Source organism: Marmota marmota, unplaced genomic scaffold, assembly GCF_001458135.2.
Source record: "Marmota marmota marmota unplaced genomic scaffold, marMar, whole genome shotgun sequence".
NCBI lineage: Eukaryota > Metazoa > Chordata > Mammalia > Rodentia > Sciuridae > Marmota > Marmota marmota.
In genome coordinates this window covers 25,661,851-25,683,735 of record NW_026000037.1, presented here as the reverse complement: position 1 = coordinate 25,683,735, position 21,885 = coordinate 25,661,851, and the positions used below count along the sequence as shown (strand labels likewise).

Sequence of the window (21,885 nt, the reverse complement as noted above, 5' to 3'; positions counted from 1 at the left end):
TAAAAAAAAAAAAAAAAAAAAAAAAAAAGCAAAAAGCAAAAAGCAAAAAGCAGTGGAAATCTGAGTAAAAAGAAGCCAGGAAGCAGCTGAAAAAGAGACCGGTTCACTGTGAGAAATGTAAGCCTCTCAGACAGTGCTACGGCCCCGAATCCAACAGCTCAGGAACAAGGCCAATTATAGCAAAATATTAAACATGTATGGTGAAGCTGCAAACTTTTAAAAAGAGTTGTAAGAATGAAAGCAGCTGCCTATAAAAGAACCAGGGCTTCAGAAACCTAAAATTTTTGCTATAATTACTACCTGCAGAAGAGTTTTTCTATAGCACACCAAACTCCTCACATGCAGTGTATTTTATTGTATTCAAACTACACATTTTAAAGGGTTAAGATAATACATCTACTATTCCAATAGGCAAGTAACATTATCTTCTGAAACAGTTGCTTGTATGACTCTAATTATTGACAGTAAGTTGCTAAGCTGCCGCAAATCAATTCTCTAATATTCATCTTTCTCAACCAGAAATGGCTCACAGGAGATACAGAGAATCATGGAATTTTAGAGTACACAGAGGTTCAATAGACAATACAGTAAAACTCCCTTACTTTTGCAAGTGAGTAAACTAAAACTCAGAGGCTTTAAGTGATACAGCTAACACCAGTTAAAAATGACTAGGAGCCATCAGAATTCTGACTCATAGTTTGCTATTTTTTACACATTATACAATGGACTGTCCAGAATTTCTTCTGTTTCTGTAGATGGGATAACTCAATCTTATTTCAAATGATCATGCTCAGTAGTTTCACATTTTTAATGACTAGTGCATTCATTTCTCAGCAGTTAAATTAATACTATTTCAATTTGGTTTCCTTAATCAGTGGAGATTTATTGTCAGTTAGATCAATGTAACTCTTGTCCACTGGCACACACTTGGCTACCAAAGCATTTTATTCTTGAGAAATCTTTTCAACCTTCTCTCTACCTTCAAAAGGGAAAAAATAATAGAAAATTCGGATTTCTTTTCTACTGCCATACCCTAACCAGCCTAATAATAATTGACTCAGCTGGGTTTGTTAATTTGGGCAAAATTTATTAAAACTCACATATATACATTTAACTATTATTTGTGCCACAGTGAAGAAAATTTGTTCCAAGTTTACCAATGCTTTCATTATTTCATTGAATAATTAGTTTCACCCTTTTATGTAATAAAAGAAAACAACATGCTTCTTGATATTTGTAGGGTATGCAAGTGTTGTGTGGCCAAAAAAAAGTAAAGGATGTGGTAAATTTCTCATTTTAATCAGATTGAGATGGTGAAATAAATACAAGGAGGGGCTGGGGTTGTAGCTCAGTGGTAAAGTGCTCGCCTCGCATGCGGAGGGCACGGGGTTCGATCCTCAGCACCACATAAAAAATAAAATAAAGGCATTGTGTCCAACTAAAAAAAAATTGTTTAAAAAAATAAATACAAGGATTAAAAAAACTCTAAAAAGGAAATGCTATTGTTTAACTATAAAAAATTCCTTAGACTACATCTTTTTATAAGAGTTCAAATTCCTACTAATTCTATAAGAAGATATAATGTAATTATCACCATAGTATCTGCTGGGTAGATTTGCAGGGAAATTTTCTATTATACTTATTAGCATAACAAAAATTCCTTTTAGATAAGAATGCTTTTCTTTTTTATTCTTCGAACTGAATGAGATAAAACTAACTTAAGCTGTAAGAGGCTACTGCATAAAACAACTAAATGGACAAAATTAGTTTAAAAGTGTCACATTATGTCTAAGTTGTAATAGTCAAGCAAAGGGTCCAAAACTATTCAAAGACATGATTCTCTTTTCTGTGCCTGCATTATCTGACTTATTGTTTCCTTTCCTTTTTTTATAACTAGGCATAGAGAAAACATCACAATTAAAAACATCACCGACAATATGCATATGCTAAAATATCAGACATTTTGGTTCTTGTCTAGGAATTTGTAATCATTTTCCATTAAGTGAAAAATTCTTTTGCAGAGATGCATTTGCACTAGCACATTAGTCCCAATTTATGATTAAAAATTTTTATTTTGTAGGCAGTTTGATTATGAAAAGGATTAAAGATCTTGCCATGGAAAAGAACAAAACTACAATATAGGAAAAAAAATAGTTGCTTGCCTCATTAACAGCTTACAGTAGTGAACTGAATTAATTTGTCAAACAAAAGGTGCTAGCATGAGGATAAATTTCTTTTCTTTTTTAAAATATCATGACATCAATTGTAATCAATGTTAGTTTTAGAAGAAAAATCAGACAAAAATATTAAAGAAAAGTCAATCATCTGAGGTCCAGGAAAGTTTAGAAAATAATTTCTATTAGAACAAAACAACAATGTATGTAAAGCATGAGCAGTATCATGACCAATGGTACCACGTATAAAAAAACAATTTTTGATATCTTTTGAAATTAGAATATATGCTAATTTATATTATTTGACATGGGCTGTATTATTAAGCTTCAGGTAAACCTTAAACTAAAAAGAGTCATATTTGAGACAGAGAACACATTCTCACTTGGCTAAAATGGCCTGTTAGTACTCAACATCCTTTGGAAAACATTTGTCACACATACAATACAAGGCTAATAATACACAGAAAAGGGAAGAACTTGCATACTAGGTACAAGACCACTCCCAGAGGAAACAGGTTAAGGATGTGAAAGTTCTGCTGCAGAATTATGCTAAGTATGGTTTTCATCTGATAAAGGAAGTTGATGAATCATAATGATCACAGGAGCCTGCACCCCTAAGAAGTAAGAGTACTTCTCACCAGATGGGCCAGGCAGAGATGTTTCTCCTGAAGTGGAGATAAGCCTCGGAGTCATACATAATTTCAAGAGCAGCAAACTCCTCAGAGGAGGTGATGGTGCCTCCATGAGTCACACTTGCATAGTTTGAGGACCTTCAATAGTTACAAACAGCTAGAAATTCTCTAAAGAGACTAACAATAAAATTCTACTTCAACCCCATAGAGTTATGAAAGCCCAGATAAATACCTTATTAAACAATTGGGACATAAGAATACAACTAGTGTGAAGCATATTTTTACACTAATATTATAGCTGTTTTCACTGAAGGCTTGAAGAAAATTTGAAAGAGGGCAAAAGGAAAAGAATGCTGAATTTAAATATATATTGTATGTCTAGTATTAGACTGAATTTGTTTTCTTTTTCTATATAATCAAGAACTGAAAACAATACACTGAAAATACACATAGAAACATTCCTTTAAGGCATTTTTAATGAGACTAAGATAATAAAATATCATCCCTCAGCTAGAGTTCTCAATCAAATTTAGGTGGTCTTGGTCTTTGTTTCTGGTTAGCCCTTAAGAAGACATTTTGCATTGCCTTGCCTCTCTTTGCTGTTTTGAGGCTGTAGAGGGCTTCTATTACCTTAGCAGTGAGGACTAGGCAGCTGCACACCACATTCTTAGCCTGGCAGAACCTTCCCATTGTGGCTCTCATCCCTTTAGAATACAAATCTGACAGTGTGCTGGTTTCTGGAGACTTCTAAGATATGTTCACTTTTTAAATCTCACTGGCTTACATACTCATATTATGCACATATTTAGATCCTTGAATGTGATAGTATCTTAATTAATTAATTTTGAAATTTGATGAAAAAAAGCAATATCCACAGCTAAGAATGCATGACATCAGAAATGTGACTCACCTGTCTGCTGTGCAGGCTGTGGCAGTGGTTGGTTTAGATGTGAACTGTAATGGACAGAAGGGACAGGGCGGTACTGAGGCTGATTGGAGTGATAGTGGCCTGGAGCACAATAACAGGCTGGCATCTAGGATTATAAACATTGAGGACAAAAATCAATTTCACTTGCAAATTTCCCCCACCCTTGTGAGGAACATTAGAGTATTTGAATAATAATTCTTTCCAGCCATCAATCATCTGAAATCTGATTTTCTAATTTTTACATTTAATGGAAAAAGTTAAAAAATTCAAACATACAGTATACACTAATGTGCCCACCAATCATATTTGAATATTTTTGCCATTATTTATTTCAGATTTCCCTCTTTTTTAAAGCCAAATACTACTGAAATAACAGGATCTTGTAAGTTGCTGAGGCTGCCTTTGAACTTGTGATCCTGCTGCCTCAGCCTCCTGATTCGCTGGAATTACAGGTATGTGCCACCATGCCTGGCTATAGTTCTATAAATGTCTTAAACTTTTACTATATATCTACAATCTATACATATATTGTTGAGTGTTTAAAAATGTTAATTTGTGGTACTTTACTATATACAACTTCATGAAACTTATTTTGCGATTAAAATCATTTATGAAACTTATCTTCGTTGAAACATGTACTGTTAGCTCAGTTAACTGCTGAATATCATTCACTGCATAAATAAACCAGTTTATCCACTTCCATACCAATACACTATTGCACACGTCACTTTTTACTTTTCCTCACATTTCCTTTGATTTATTGATTTATTTTTCCTTTCAGAGCTATTCATATCAGTTGTGAATTTCTCTTAATTTGACCTAGGATGAGGTGAAGAATAAATAAATAATTCAGTGGAGCGTAAATAGGCTCATTTTAGAGAGGTCACAGGCTTCCTCAGGTTCTGTTCTTTTGATTAGATTACTTCTAAGAAGATCAGAGATCTATGGCGATCTTAAAGGGTACCCATCTCATCTGAAAACCAGCCAAGCATAAAATTCCTCTACTGGTTGTAGTCTTGAGAATCTCCAAAGTTCATGGCAGTTTTCCTGTCTATGATACACTAGAATAGATGTTAATATATATGGGATCTCTTCATTTATTTTTTTTCCTGGAAGTATCAGCAAGTAACTGGTAAAACCTGAAATCATCTTATTCATTATTATGCTTTCTTTTATTCCTTGTAATTAAAAAAAGACATCATATTTATTTAGTTGTAGTTGGACACAATATCTTTATTTATTTATTTTATGTGGTGCTGGGGATCGAACCTAATTCCTCACGTATGCGAGGCAAGCGCTCAACCACTGAGCTACAATCCTAGCCCCAAGACATCACTTTTTAAGGCAAAAATTGTAACATTATTTTTGTTTTTACAATGTATACAGATGCAATATATATGACAACAATAACAAAAGATAAAGAGAGGGTAAATGTTATTATACTGTACATGACTGCTATACTTTCAAAAGTCACTTGAGGTAGACTTTGGTAAACTAAAGGCACATGTCCCTACAAAAACAAACATTCACAAGTTTCATAGGGATGTAGATAAAAAGACAGAAAATGGAATATTTAAAGCTCAAATCAAAAGGCAGGAAAAGAAACAAATAGAAATAAGATATATATAGGAAATGGAAAACGAATAGCAACATGGTATATCTAACTATGTCAATAAAAATGTTAAATCTAAAGGGTCTAGTAATACTTCCATAGTTGGGTTTTAGATTTTTATCCATTGGGATAAAAATCTAAAACCCAACTATGAAATAGACATAAGACAAGCTTTAAGTGAAAGGCTGGAAATAAAAGTATAGAGAAGAGGACACATCATTTAAATGCTACTTGAAGAAAAGCTTATGTCATATTATCTTCAATCTCAGGTAAAACAGAATGCAAAACAAGAAATACTAAAGAGAAAAACATTTCAAAATGATACGAGTTTATTTATCAGGAAGATATAATAAAAATAAGTTGCCTGACACAGATTCAAATACTATAAAAAATGGACAAAATTTAATGGAGAAACAAATTTAAAACAAAAAACAATATGAAAAAAATGAACAATTTAAGTACATATAAAAACATGATGTTTATTAAGAGTGGAAGACTTAAGATGGCAATGATGTCCGAAGAGATCTATATGTTCAGGATTATATCAATCAAAATTCCAATGGCCTTGTTTGCAGAAATAGAAGTTTGTTTTGAAATTCATGGGGAAATACAAGAGACCTGAAAGTCAAAATAATCTTGAAAAAGAGCAAACTTGGAAGACACATAATTTCCATTTAAAAAAATTAATGTATTAATGATATGAAGACAAAAATATAGAATAATGAAGTAGAGTCAAAACAAAACACAAAAGCCCCTTATAGCTGGGCACAGTGGTACACGCCTGTAATCCCAGCAGCTTGGGAGGCTGAGGCAGGAGGATCTCAAGTTCAAAGCCAGCCTCAGCAAAGTGAGGTGCTAAGCAACTCAGTGAGACTCTGTCTCTAAATACAAAATAAGGCTGAGGATGTGGTTCAATGACTCAGTGGCTCTGAGTTCAACCCCTGGTACCTACCCCACTCCCCAAAACCCTTACATTCAAGGTCTATTGATATTCAACGAAGTACCAAGACTCTTCAAGGGGAAAAGCAAAGTGCCCTCAACAAATTATGACGGAATAATCAAATAATCACACAAATACTTTACGAAAGAATGAGGGGTGCCCTTACTTCATAACACAAAAATTAACTCAACATGGATACATGACCTGAATACAGGAGCTAAAGTCATAAACTTCTTAGGAGAAAACATAGTCAAAAATCTGCACGGCCTTGTTTTGGGAATGGATTCTTAGATATGCTATTGAAAGTGAGCAACAAAAGAAAATACAGATGATGTAGACTTTATTAAAATTAAAAACTTCTGTACATCAAAGAATGTAATCAACAAAGTGAAAAGACAACTTTATAGAATGGGTAAAAATATTTGCAAATCATACATCTAATAAAGGTCCTAATGTCCAGAACTCATAAAGATTTATTATAATTACACAACATAGAGATCAACATAGGCTATACAATGATTCCAAAGATATTGAAAGTATGATATAAGGGGGATATTAGGAACAACCTTATGCCAAAAAATTTGTAACATAAATGAAATGGACTCAAATTATCAAATCTGATCCAAAGAGAAACAGGAAATTGTAATAGCTCTAAGAAATTCAATCTGAAATTTAAAAATTTTCTTTGCAAAAAGCTTCAGGCACAGATGATTCAATGATGAATTCTAACAAAAAATTTAAGAAGAAATAGCAAAATTCACACACAAATTCCTACAGAAAATAAAGGAGGGAGAATAATGCCTCACTCATTTTGAGGCCAGTATGGTACCACCCTGATGATAAAACCAGAGACATTATAAACAACTATAGACTAATATCCTTCATCAACACAGATGCAAAAGTACTTTATACTAAAAAATTTACTCAGCAAAATATAAAAAGAATACTCTACCATGACTAAATGGGTCTGCTCCAGAAATTAAAAGTAAGTTAAACATTGAAAAGTTAGTCAACCTCAACAATTGAATATTTCAAAACAGTAGAGAGGATTATGACTGTTCCCAACAAAAAGAAATAATAAAATATCTGAGGGTGCAGATATGCCAATTACCCTGATCTGCTCATTACATACTGTATAAATGTATTGAAATGCCACATTGTACCCCAGAAATAAGTACAAATATGTTATTTCAAAATAAAAAAATTTAAAATAACCAATTAAAACAATTCACCATATTCACAGAATTAAAGGAGAGAAATCACAAGATTATCTCAGTAGATACCAAAAATCACTCCAAAAAATTTAATACTCTTTCATGGTGAAGAGTCTTAACAAAGGAATAAAAGGGAACTTCTTCAACTTAACAGAATATGTTTAAAAAGCTTGCAGATAAAACCACACTTAATGATGAAAGCCTGCATTCCTTCCCCCTATGATTGAAAGCAAGGCAAGAATATGTACTTTCAAAACTTCTATTCAAGTCGGGAGTGGTGGCATAAACCTGTAATCTCAGTGGCCTGGGAGGCTGATGCAGAAGGATGGCAAGTTCAAAGCCAGTCTTAGCAACTTAGTTAGATCCTGTCTCAAAATCAAAAATAAAAAAGGGCTGTGGTTTAGTGATTCATCACCCTTGGGTTCAATCCCTGGTACCAAAACAACAACAACCCCCTGCCCCCCAAACCTTTACTCAATATTATATTGGAGTATCTCCCTTGTCAATGAGGCAAGAAGAAGAAAAAACAACAGGCATACAGATTGGAAAAGATCATAGAAATAATCTTGGGTGTAGAAAATTCTAAGCTGTCTACAAAAAAACCTACTAGAATAACTGACTACAAAGGCCACAGGAGAGCAGGTGTAGCTCAATGGTGGAGCCTAGCATATGGGAGGCTGTGGGTTGGACCTGCAGTACTGCAATACAAAACAAAACCACAGAATACAAGATCAACTTATTCTTATATTCGAGATACTAGCAATTAACAAATAGAAAATTTAAAAACAATTCTCTTTAGAATAGCATTTAAAAACATGAAAATAAAAACTGTATAAAGAAAACACTAAAATACTGATGAGAAAAATTAAGATCTTAATTAAGAGACATTATTTGTTCCTCTATTGGAAGTATCAGTATTGTTAAAACATTAATTCTCCCCAGAAATGGTCTCTTCTTTTTGAAATGCTATTTACATTTATTGTGTTTTCCTTAAGCTAATTAAAAACAAACAAATACACACATACCTCTCTCAGGATCAGAAGGAAATTCAAAGATTATGTAGCTAAACTCACCAACATTTACCTGTCAATGTGGGTGTCCAACATGTGCTTAACTGTCTCCAGATGGGAGAAGATAAGTTTATATACTGTCACAAATTCTTTCATGAGAATTTAAAATCAGGTCTTTGAAGTGAAAACTGATCATAAATGAGAGGCTCCAATAAGAAAGAAAAGATAAAAAAATCAATGTACCTGTGGTGAGGGCTGCTGGATATATCCCTGCTGTTGGAGCACAGGTTGGCTGACAGGATGACCAGAGGCAGAATAGCCAGCAGTAGGGACTGGCTGCCCAGGTGGTATGGGGGGGGGAGGAGGAGGAGGTGGTGGTGGAGGAGGAGGAGGATGTGGTGGGGGTGCTGCTGTCACAATAAATCCAGACTGCTGTGGAGACTGAAGAACAACAGTGGACTGGTACATGGTGGCATGAGGATCAGAACCATCAGCAGATGTCTGGCGGGCAAGACTCATGTGGCTGAACTGAGAACCAAGGTTATCCTGCTAAAAAAGGGAAAAGTTTGCAATTAATAAGCCTTTTACACATGGTCCGAGCTAATCCATGAAAAGTATTTTACATAAAAAAGAAAAAAACTTCTATATAAAAAAAGTATCTTATACATTTTTAACTGAGTTGCAATAGTATATATTATGGACATCAAACACATCTACAACAGATCTGACTTAACAGAAGAGCACTTTCAAGAACATGAGAACTCTTAAAGCGGAAGGCAGGGCTATTATAATGGCATTATTACAGTTATTTATAAAATATAGCTAATGAGAGCATGCAGAAAAGATCAAAAAATGAAAAGATATTTATTTAAATAAAGATTAAATACACATTAGTATTTTTAAGTAAAATTGGACATTTTTATATTATACATTTTCTGAAAGTACTTCAAAGACCAGGTAAAGAATAAAGTGATGAATACTTTTTCCTAGAAGGCAAGACTCCAGTTCTGTGCATTTCTGTACCACAACAATCAAAATCCAATCACCCAGCCCCTCTCTCTAATCTCTTTGATAATAATTTGGTCTTCCATTCTATTCTTCCCTAGTGTCACTAAAGTTAAATGTTACATAAGTGTAATCCAAATGACAGTTTATGCTGCTTCTGCACTCACCCAAGACATTATTATGATTTATGTGTCATCTGACGCATCGGTGTTAAGGACCACCTTCTACTGGTCTAGAAAAATACCACTAAAATAGTATGATGTTTAAATAGAATTATCCTTCTTCCAGGGAGCCACAGATAACAATATATACCTCATTTTATTACAAAGTCAATCCTGAAAAAAAGTGATTTACAAAATTGTGGCAACTGAGTTGCCAAATTAAAGCTGACATATTTGCAGTTTCTAGTCTGATGGTTTTTAGAAGTAAATTAATGCTATGGAGAAGAAAAAGGATTGCAAAAGGGGAAACTGATTTCAATAATTGAAAATACATAGTTTTACTCTTCCCAAGTACTCTAGTGCCATCACACTAATTCAGTGAATGGATTTGATAGGAAAGAGCATACCTACTGAACATACTTGTTAGCTATACTTAAATAAGTAATATGGTAAAGTATTCTTAAATGAGATACCATATACAACAATGTCAGAGACACATTGAAAAGTCATTTTCTAATTCTAGTGAAAATTTCCAAAACATGTTTGAGGCTTTTTGCTACTCTTTTCTGAATATTTTTAACACTATAAAAATTTCTTTTTTTTCACACTGGAAGTAACTTTTGGAAATAATTTAGAGCTAAGGCTGGTAAATAAGGTTGTCCTAGCTCCAAACAAAGTCACCACCAACAAAACAAAATGTTTCCAAAAAGAGTTGGGGATGATAGTCAGATATAGTTTGTAATCTGACTTGAAATACAATTTCAAAATGTGATGGTCAATATAGTCTAAAAAACAGCAGTATTACTGCAAAAAAATATTAAGGCTGTTAGTAATTTCATTTTAAGGAAAGGAAACTAATGTTTACTTAAAATATACTTCATGCTAGGCATTATGCAGAAGGTACTTTACATTGCTGCTTCAGGGTCACAGCTAATGTGGCAGTGTACTCTATACACTGAGAGGTATAATTTGGGGGCAGACTTTGGATTAAAGGAGGTCCCATTACTTTATAGTTAGAAATAAAGTATCTAGAGATCTTCAGGAAGATACTTAGAAGAGGTCCTCTGAAGCTCTAAGCTACAATTTATTCTAATAACTGGTACTGAATCTTCTGGACTCATAACACTGGGGACAGAATAGAAAATCTGAATCCAGATAAAACCTGCCATCCTACAACTGCACAGATTCTACACTGATCTCTAAGAGAAACAAAGCTAAAACATTTTAGAACTAGAATAGTCAATCTGAAAATTATCTCATTATGAAAAAGTAGGAAAATATTAGAGTTTAAATTATCATTATAATAGGCCAATATTACCACTATTTTATGGAAAAGAATTATTACTAACAGATTAGAAAACACTTCTTTTAGTACAAATGCACCCCCCTGACACTAAGAAAAATCACAAAAGGTCATAATACACTGATCCCATTCCTGAGCATTTACAACATATCCAACATAAAGAAACAACACAGGAGGTGAATAGAGATATAGTACCACGGAATATTGCTGGGTGGGTGAGACTGGCAGGAGCGGGGGTGGGTAAGGGGCTGTAGAGCACTGAACAGGCTGAGCAGAGGACTGCAGAGGACGAACAGGCTAAAGAATAATAGGTCGGCAAACAATGTTAATGTCAGAATAAAATGCTAGAAGAATTGCATTAAATGGAAATTAATAGTTTTGGGCAATAGCTTTAACATTTACAAAGTCATTTAAAATACAACAGAGGAAACAAAACAATACCAAATGAAGAAACTACACAGTGAAACTTTTGAGAACATTCTATGCCTAAATTTACTTCATAACTAGAAGGATTTTTTTTGTGATAAAAATACTTCTTTATTATAGATTAATGCAAATAGGTAATTGAGCCATTTTAAATTCTATTATCTAACAAAGACCCCTGGGTTAAATTAGTAAAAGCAAAACTATTTATACTTTTTTCCTCATTTTTATGGAGGGACTGTCCTATTTAGGTATATAACACTAAATTATAAATGAAAAAACTTCATTCTTATTATCAGAGAGTAATAACTTACACAATGTTTATGCAAATTATCCTATTTGATAAGGCATGATCAAATACTCTTTTAGGGCCAAAGTTCCTAAATTTTAGCAATTTTGTAAGAAAAATGCATTGTGGGTAACATTAATAGTAACAACTTAAAATAACAACCTTAGTTAACAATACATACATATGCACACACACAAACTCTTTAAAGTAAGGAAGATAAATAATTCCCTTTTAATTAAACATGTTTTATTAAAAGAATCACATTAGGAGCTGAAAAATGAGTTACTAGAAATCTTTATCCACTAATGAAATACTCCTGAGTTCTAGGAAAGAGTTTTTATATGTTTCCTGGGGGCACTAAAAAACAGGTATTCTGAAAAATTTAAAAAAAAAAGTTTTGATCATTTGAAAAATTGGGGAATATAGCTGACCATTTATACAATAACACTAGTATATGATTTCATCTCAATCTTATATTTATAAATTTGATTATAAAGGGGATAAGAATACATATAGGCTTGAACACTACTGTGATCCACTTTACAGATGACAATCAGAACAAGGAAAAAGAAGTGATGTGTAGAAAGTAAGATACATAAGCAGATGCAGAACCTGGGTACTCTAATCTGTTATTTTTGGTGAAAATGTATATTCATAAAAAAATCTTGCTTTGGACAATACCTCTGAAGAGAATGATTTAAAAATGTAAGACAAACTAAAGGAATGACTGCTCAGGGAATAATCTAAATCAGGAAAAATTCTGAGGGCAACTAAGATTTATGAGTTGCCCTTTTTTAGTACAAAACCAACACTATGGTTTCTAGAAAGCAAAACAAGACAAAAGGTTTAGATTAGTATAGATTCCAATAAAAATGCTAGATTAAAGTGAAAGCACAAAAAGAAAAAAAAAAAGTAAATGCTGAACTATCTGTAGAGTAGCCTCTGGTTGCTCACAAACCTCTGGACTAGAAATGAGCAAGCTTCCTAGAAGATGACAGTGTATATCACACTAATGAGGCACAGTGGCTTTAGAACTTCCATTCAATGTGTTATCAAGACAGATAGCCATTAAGATACAACTTTGAGAAAACTTGACCTTCTATATAAGTGTCAGATGCAACAAAAATTTTGGTCTTTTTGAGGATAAAAGAAAGAGTACTATGAGAATCAAGAATATGGATTAATGTCTCCCAGTGTCAGATGGTAAAGAGCCAACTGTGGGCTAAAAGACTGATGGATCAAAGTGAAATTCTAAGAAAGAGCCTTAGCACTTCCTTTTCTGACTTTGCACTACCTACAAAACAACATCCATCTAAAGTAATTGGTTTTACATTATATGGTTAAGAAATTAGCCCATTTGGAAGGTTTGGAAATCACAGCATTATTTTGTTTGTTTATTTGAAATTCTGTGAATGAATGATCTCAGTGTGCAAAAGATAGCTATTGACATCATTTGATCATTGAGACTTTGCTTTTTTATCTGATAATGAAAACCCACAACACTTAAGACAGTGCCAGGAAAATCAGTCATGGAGTTTGATGCATGCCTCAAAACCTCAAATTATAGCTCATTAAAGCATCTGTTTTTATACCTTCATTTAGGATAATCTCTTCTAACTATATCAAAGTTATTTCTGAGAGATAAAAATGTAAAAAATATGATCACAGATAAATCTTCAGAATTTTCTGAAGCTGCCACACTGACATTTTCCCACAAAATTAAATAAAAATGAACTGGATCAAAATCACTCTTGTGAAGCTCTTGTGAAATACATAGCCTGCAAAGACAATTACATGCTAGTAAAATAAAGAGCAAAAATGAATGAAGCCAAGAAAAGAAGTTTTATGTAGTATGAGTGTGTGTAACCAAATAGAGTTTGGGAAGGAGATATAGGAGTGTCTGGAAGGCACACTCCTCTACATATATGAATTCATTTGCCTGATCTTAGAAGTGTCTCAAAAACTTTTAAGTTCAATTTAAACAAACACATAAAACAAAAAACCCAACTGCCTTGCCCACAAGTCTTAATTGGCAGAGGCCAATTATTTTCATGACTTTCATACTATTTGATAACACAATTAAACTGCTTGTGTATGTTTTTTATCCCCAAAATACAAATGATATCTCTTGTGAGCAAAGCTAATGAAATTTTTATACATGGTCTTACATACATTAAAATCATCTTGCAGGGAAAAAGAGGTATAACTAACTTTATAAACAGCTTTTTATATAAATAAATAAACAAATAATCTTTAAAAGTTAGAAATGAAAATAAGAGTTTAGATTGGCATAATCAAGTTCTCCAAAGATGAAGAACAAACACATCTTTAGGGGAAAAAGATTGAATGTGAAAATATATGTGCAAACACTGAATGTTTAAGCAAATTGAAGAAATTATTAAGAGTATTTCTGCTAAGCAGCTCAGTAAGATCCTGTCTCTAAATAAAATAAAAAATAGGGCTGGGGATGTGGATCAATGGTCGAGTGTCCCTGAGTTCAATACTCAATACCCTCCTATCCCCAACAAAGAGTACTTCTGGGAATTCTCCCAATCTCTGTCTCACTTTCTTACAGGGTAGTTGAATGGAAGAATACCTTGCAGAACTAGAGCAAACCCCTTTAGTCTCTTCTGTTTGATCTGCTGGATCTTACAACAATTTATTTTGTTCATTGAGCCAATAAACAACTTTTATTTTGCTTTAATTTCTCTTTGTCCATTTCTTATTGTTATAAAATAGCGAAAAGTAACAGGCATATGAGATAAAACCATTCCCTTCTTTCCAAACTATTTTTAGTGTTTATTAGTTGAAAGCCCTTGAATTTAAGGCTCGCTGTGAGTAGTGAGTGGGACATCACTGGTGGCAAAATATTAAATTCTAAGACTTACTTGGGCTACCTTAATTATACTTAGTAAATTTTATTTCAATATGCAAAAGAAAGTGAACTTGGCATTAGGTAATCGTGGATATGTGCACCTGTGAGAAAATGTGATTAGCTGCTGGTTGTTGAGGTGGTGGGGGTGGCAGAGGTGGCTGTGGAGGTCCAGGCACTTGGGTTCTAACTGGCTGTTGAGTCATAGGAGGATTATACACAACTGGACTTCCATCTGGGTTTATGAAGGGCTGACCTGAAAAGTTAGAAAAGGAGAAAAAAGACAATTTACAATGAAGATTGAAAATAAGTCATTCTACTGACAATTTACAAAACATGTCGACACATTCCTTATCTCCACTTCCAAAACTCCTACTTATTAAAAAAACAAACGATTTTCTTACACTGGGAAATAGACTGATTTGACATGAAGCTATTAAAGACTTTATTGTTCCTACTTAAATATTCAATGTTTTGCTGCTGTGTTATTGTCCCAGATCTTACTGAGCTTACTTTATAATACACAGTATTTTCTGAAAAATTCTGAATCATGCAACATATTTTACTCAGTTGTAGGACTGTGTTCCTGTGTGGCTGGCACACATTTTAAAGAAAAAATGCTTGACTATAGGATAATAGACTATTATTCATTAATTTTTATTAATGGATGACTAATATTTAACTTAGAGGCTGTGCTGCATATATTTCATTAATGTAGGATAAAATTAAGATGGTTGACAGCTTTAAACTTCAAATTTTGAGTTTGATGGCAGTGTCCTTATTTTATAATTTCAAATTTGAAAAAGTTGTAAGTAATTTATTTTTAATTATAATTTTCTAAAACAACTTCTTTTTACTTCCTATGAGCCTTATTCACTGGTAAATGAAAAAGAGAGAACTTTGGTACAATACTCTGTATACATGTGTTCTAAACAACTCTTTCTTATTATATAATGTAGCATTTCATGTAGAAAAATAGTTAACAAATAGAAATAAAAAATAAACAAATCTCCCATAATTTTATAGCTAATATTTTGTATATATTCTTCTAGACTTTTATTTGATGAAGCAATAGAGAGATTCAAATATCAGTGTTTTTCTTTACAAGGCACTGAGTTATCATAAAAGAAGAACAATAATTATGTCAAAAACTGTTCACTGGCTATGATACCCTTTTAGTGAGAATACAGAGGAATAGAGATAAATTGAACTAAGAATAGAGATAAATTGAACACATTCTAAAGAGAAAATTAATATTTTCATTTTTAAAAAATTTAAAACATGAGTTAATATGGTTTTGGTGACATGAAAAATTAATTTTTTTAATGACATAAAAAAATTCTTGGGCTGGGGCTGTAGCTCAATTTAATATTTTCTTAAATTGCCTTTACATCATCCTTTCTTACATATTAAACCACTCTCCATTTTATTTTATTTTTTGAGGAAACTTACGGCATATAATAAAATAATATTTGAGAGAAGACTATACTCATCTATTGCTACAAAGTAGGAAAAGTCCACCAAAGTAAAATAATTTCATCAGTTAGCTTCCTGATAATTTATGTGATAGTTATAGACAACAAAAACAAGTCAGGCAAGATATCTGTTGACTGCTAAATAATTTGGAAAATATAGAAAACAAAAACAAAGTGGTAGAGCACATTTGGATGACAGCTGGATCGAAAGTTATTTAAAGGCTGTCTGCAAAAAGTTAGATGTATTACAACACTTCTCAAAAATCGAAGAAATCATATTTGGACTCACTAAAAGTGTATATAATTGATCAGTTTCTCAGTCTATCAACACATAAGAAATTTAATTAAAAATTTTTTTTGTAGTTGTAGATGGACAGAATACCTTTATTTTTATGTGGTGCTTAGGATTGAACTTAGTGCCTCATACATGCTAGGCAAGCGCTCTGCCGCTGAGTTATAGCCTCATATTTTCATGTTACCAAAACCATATTAACTCATATGTTTTGAATTTTAAAAAAATGAAAGTAATGAGTTCTAAGCCATGGTTTTCTCTACTACAAACAAAAGGAAAGGGCAAGGACACTAGAAAGATTGGACACTTCCACTTTTATGTGGCCCAATCACTGCCTTTATGACCACATCATCTACATCCTCAAATTTTAAAGTAAAGTTATCAAAAGATCCAAGATTGCTTTCATTACCTTTCCAAATAATTTTAAAATTAAAATTTCTTTGCATGTTCTCACCAGTGGAATATTTGAATGGTCTTGCAAGAAATAAGAGATATAATTAACTATATAAATTGCTTTTGATAGATTAAATAAAATTGGAATGAAAACAATACATTGGATTATCATAAAAGAAAAACAGAATCAACTATGTGAAATAAACTGTTCATTGACTATGATACCCATTTAGTGAGAATACAGAGGAGAGAAATTTAACTAAACAATATTTTTTTAAATTACCTGCATAACATCCTTTCTTACACAATAAACTGCTCTCCATTTTTCTGCAATCTTTTAAAAGATCATGTTTTCTCTCTATAAATCATTTTTTGTCACTCAACACAGTGAAATATATTATAAGTGTGGTTTATACATCTCTCTGAGATTTAGATTCCTTCTCTATAAATGGGGATTTAACCTACCTAACAAGGTTGTTATAAAGATTATAAATGAAGTATTCAAAAACACCTAACACAGGGTATGGTACAAAGTAAATGCTCAATAGATGTACTATTAGTTAACTGCAAAAAATAAGAACATGTATGGTCAATACTAATTCATAATGACTATTCATTTTCTTTCAACAAATTATATCTCAGAGCTTTTCCTCTGTAGAAAACAACCACCACATTCTCAGCAGAAATTAAGTATAGGATTTTTCTCCACTTCATTTTATATAATGATTAAGAGCTGTTTACTTGGTTCTTCTTCATAAAATACATACCCAGAATTTGTTTTATTGAATGAAGCTCTCTCAAAGGTGGCTGTCTCATTTCTAGGAAATGAACTAATCTTTAATTGTAGTTATGCCATTATTTAGCCTTGAAGATTTCATAGATGTCACAGGGGAAAGTGTCTTCTGTTTTTTTCTTTGACTTTTTTTAAATTGGAAAGTGCCTTCTGATTTAAATGTCTTAAAATTTTCTAGGGTAAGTGTTTTTATTAAAGTTCTTAGGAAAATGTCAGTTATTCGTGAAAAATAAAAAGCTGTCAAACACTTGCACAGATAATACATTTAAAAAGTATCTTTTATTTTCAGATAATTTCTACTATCTCAACTGAAATAAACATCTTTTTCTGGATACCAACCTGTTTGTGGGTTGATCAGAATACTGCCAGGTGGTATGCCTGTAGCTTCCAAGGGAAGCAAAAAGAAGCTAGTGCTAGGAGATGCGACTTGCCCATTTAGGCCACCATCAAAGGAAAGAGAATTATGAGTGCTGACAGTTGGATAGACGACAGGTGCGCCATGAGAAGACTGGCTGAGAGCTGTACCTGGAAGAGGCTGCTGGATGTGAGAAAGAGAGCCCGTAGATGACCCTACACTACCAGAAGACTCAGAACCTAGGGGAGGAGTAATGAAAAATATGGATTTTTTAAACCTTATATAAAAACATAGGCTTTAACAATGTTACAATAAAATTCACATTGCATAACATGCAGTTATCACATAAAAGCAATGGCTATTTTTGATTTACTGTTCAATTTGCTTACCCTCCCCCCAACACAAACAAGTTTAATAAGCAAACTGATCACATTAAGTTGTCAGAAAAGTCATAGCCAAAGCATGCAACTTAAGCAAGTTTATAATAACATCAGCCACGGACAGCCACAAAAAGCACATTATCCACATTCCCAAAAGGACAAAGTTATATATATTTTACCTTTTAGATTAACACCTAGGAATATACAGATTACAATTTTCCCCCAGGAAAAAGAACTTAGTACGGCTAAATGCCGCAAACCTCTTATATCAGAAACCCCTTATCTATAAGAATACAGAAAGATTAAGAATAGTGTAGGAAATAACAGAAACGATAAATTCTCTATTGAGAGAAACTGTCAAGTTTCACTGCAGAATTTCATTTCTCAGCTTACAATCATAGCATTTCTATAATGTAAACTCAACTTTCAATTTTCTTATCAAGGGACAGAGATAGCACCAAATATATTCCAAGTACTTACATTTAGCATCAGCTTAAAATTTATTTCTCACTAAATTAATAAACTAATTTGATAACTGAACCTGACTGATTTTATGCTTGCAATCTATGTAATTCTCTACCACAGAGATGGAAAATGGCATTGACTTCTAGCATAATGGCTAACGGTGGACAATGAGACAATGAAAGAATGGAAAATATATGAACAATGCATATAGTTAGATTAGGTTTTGAAAATGAAAGTTGACTTTGGGATAGACAGTCTTTTTTTTTTTTTTTGGCATTAGGGACTGAACTTGGGGCACATTACCATTGAGCTATATCACTAATCTTTTTTATTTTAGAGACAGGGTTTTGCTAAATTGCTGAGGCTGGCCTCAAACTTTAGATACTCCTATATATCAGCCTCTTGAGTTGCTGGGATTACAGGCATGTGCCACTGCACCTAGTGAGTTGGAGAGTCATTAATGAAATGAAATAAACCACTATGATGAACCATATAGACTGCCTTAGGAAAGACAGTTTCTATTTTGTTTCAAAATGGCTCTTGACAAGAACTCCATCAATTTATCCTAGGAATTAAAAAAATCATTTTCCCTATTAAAGGATTAAGTAATATTTATTTTCACCTTTGAAGATAACATAGACTGTTTATACTACATGTTCTCAAAATGTTTTAATTTGGCACTTTTTCTAAATGACTTTCTCATAATGCAGTAATAGTTCTTTTTTAGAATTATAACCATGAAGTGGCCATTTTAAAATAAATGCATATTTGGTACATATGCTGATTTTTTCATATTCATAATATTTGCCTATCTTTAGCAAGACATCATAGCCACTAAGATATTTTTAATATATCCATATTTTAAGTTAAAAAGGTGGCAATTGAAATTCACAAGTCTTAAACATTTAAAGCACTGGCTATAGTCAGGTATTTAAAAATTTGGTTACCCTGAAATGAACCCTTCAAATCTTGCCTGCATAATGCTAGGTATCTATACTAACCCCCCAAATCCAGGGAGAAACAGCCATTTCTGAACTTCCTGTTTATTGGGGACGGGGGCTGGGGGGGATAAATATCTACAAGGGTCCTAAAAGGATACATAAGCTTCTTTTGTATTGAAGCCGACTAGTAAAAATGTAAAAAGAAAAACGTTATATATCAATGTATTCTAAACACAAAACAGTTAAGAGAATGAGACTATTAAAATTTCCAGCCATTGATAACAGTTACATCATACTATTTTTCCTTGGTTTTTAAATTTCTTAAAAACTTCTAACAATTTTATTCATTTTGGAAAGGGAAATATAGGACTTCATGAAAAATATCAATCAATACCTGACAGTATTAGCTGAAAACCCAATATTAAATAATTGAAAATAAGAAATCATGCTTTCCAAAAAGAAATAAGCAATGAAGAATTTTCAATTACCTCTGGGCACCAAGAGGTGTGCCATCAAACCTACCTAATTTTGTCACAACAAACAAAAATTTTTATTTTGATTGAAATTTGTAAACTATCTCTAAGAATGAATTATAATGTTAGTGCACTACAGGTAGCAATTTTACATTTTAGATAATCAAAGCCACAAAATAAAAAGTTAAGACAACATCAGGAAACTAATATTTTGATTAGATAGGATTAAGCAGATATTTATACCTGTTTTAGAAAGCCTGCCTATGCTTTTGCTGCTTCCAGAACTATCACCTCTTGTCAGGACTGAGATTCCACTAAAGCTGCTGGCTTTGGTTACAGCAGGCTTCAAATTTCGCAGGGAACTATCTGAATCTGTGCTGCTCCAGGGCCGTGGTTCTGAGTATTTCAACTCATTCTCAGTGCTGCTTTGATGGCTATTGGTTGATCTCCCTGAAGCATCTTTATTAACTCTGTAATTTAGAAATAAAACTTTGAAAAGCTAATAGGGGAAAGAAAAGAAAGAATAAAGAAAAAATGCTTTAATTTTTCAATACTGCATTGAAAACATGCTTCCAATACCTAAATATCTGGCGCCTCTGCTGGGTACTACTAGCATCCTCGTCTTGGATTCTGTTGGCATTTGAATAAGACATTTTAATTTTTATTAACATCAGTCAGATATTAACCAAAATAGATGTCAAAAATTCTCTTACCTTTTGTCAATAATGTAATTCTCTTGGGAACATAGGGACTAGAAAGAAAGGAGAGAGATAAAAAGTTGAGCTTTAGTCAAATACATAATGCCACTTGTAAACCAATGATGACAACAAAATTCACATGCAATAATATTTAAAAAGTATCCCCACCCCCCAAAAACCTCCAAATTGGTGATAAGAATAAGGATACACATATAAATTATAATGGAATTTTTTGTAGCTTGGAGATACTATGCTTATTTTTATTTTGTACTAGAGACACTTTGCCATTGAGCTAAATCCCCAGCCCTCCTCATTTTTTATTTTGAGCTGGTCTCACTAAATTGTTTACAGCCTTGCTACATTGTTGAGGCTGGTGCTGAACTTGCAATTCTCTTGCCTCAGCCTCCCGAGTCACTGGGGTTATAGGTGTGTTCAGCTATTATGCTTTTTTTTTTTTTTTAAATAGCTGAACACTATACCTTTATTTTATTCATCTATTTAATTTTATGTGGTGCTGAGGATTGAACCCAGGGCCTTGCACATGCTCTACCACTGAGCCACAACCCCAGCCCCAACTACTGTGCTTACTTTTAATAGCTATGTATCTTGATGCCACTGGTTGTATGGTTCAAATTAATTTGAAATTCAAATATTCTCTTCCAAACAAGTGAATGCATTTTTGTTATCATATATTCAAAATATATACCAGTTTACTGATTCTGCTTCCTTCCCTTAATAAATATTTGATTAACAGAGTGAACAAACAGCTATGCTTTTATGGAGTTTATAGTCAAATTCCTTTGGTGCTATTAACTGAAGTCAGGCAACAATCACTTTTGTTTGTTTTATTAAAACAGTCTTCTGTACAGTTTTCTAGCTACCAATTTTTGCCTTTTTCATTCAGTTTATACAAGAGAAGCCAGGGCAATTTCTATCAAAGGTCATTGTGATTATACTTCTACCCTTCATGGATCCCTGCTTTAGCAGAGGAGTCAACAAACTATAGCCAGCCACTTATTTCTGTTAATAAAAATTTTTATTTAATTTTTTTTTTTAG

At 32.9% G+C, this 21,885-nt stretch overlaps 1 protein-coding gene across 18 annotated transcripts in view; it reads right to left on the bottom strand.

Moving 5' to 3' along the window:
- The window catches only part of R3hdm1 (R3H domain containing 1), a 178,579-nt gene that overhangs the window by 43,546 nt on the left and 113,148 nt on the right, over nt 1-21,885 (bottom strand). For 8 of the 18 annotated variants that reach the window (XR_007350901.1, XM_048812214.1, XM_048812205.1 and 5 more), the window contains 8 exons: nt 20,844-20,881; nt 20,710-20,760; nt 20,374-20,600; nt 17,856-18,110; nt 14,668-14,819; nt 11,175-11,276; nt 8,754-9,059; nt 3,717-3,840 (listed from right to left, as the gene is read on the bottom strand). Coding sequence is in view for 17 of the 18 variants with exons in the window: in XM_048812214.1 (XP_048668171.1) it covers nt 3,717-3,840; nt 8,754-9,059; nt 11,175-11,276; nt 14,668-14,819; nt 17,856-18,110; nt 20,374-20,600; nt 20,710-20,760; nt 20,844-20,881 (1,255 nt within the window). In the remaining variant the exon portion in view is untranslated. The remainder of the gene's footprint in view (nt 1-3,716; nt 3,841-8,753; nt 9,060-11,174; nt 11,277-14,667; nt 14,820-17,855; nt 18,111-20,373; nt 20,601-20,709; nt 20,761-20,843; nt 20,882-21,885) is intronic. The other 10 variants (XM_048812209.1, XM_048812208.1, XM_048812210.1 and 7 more) reach the window with 6 other exon arrangements.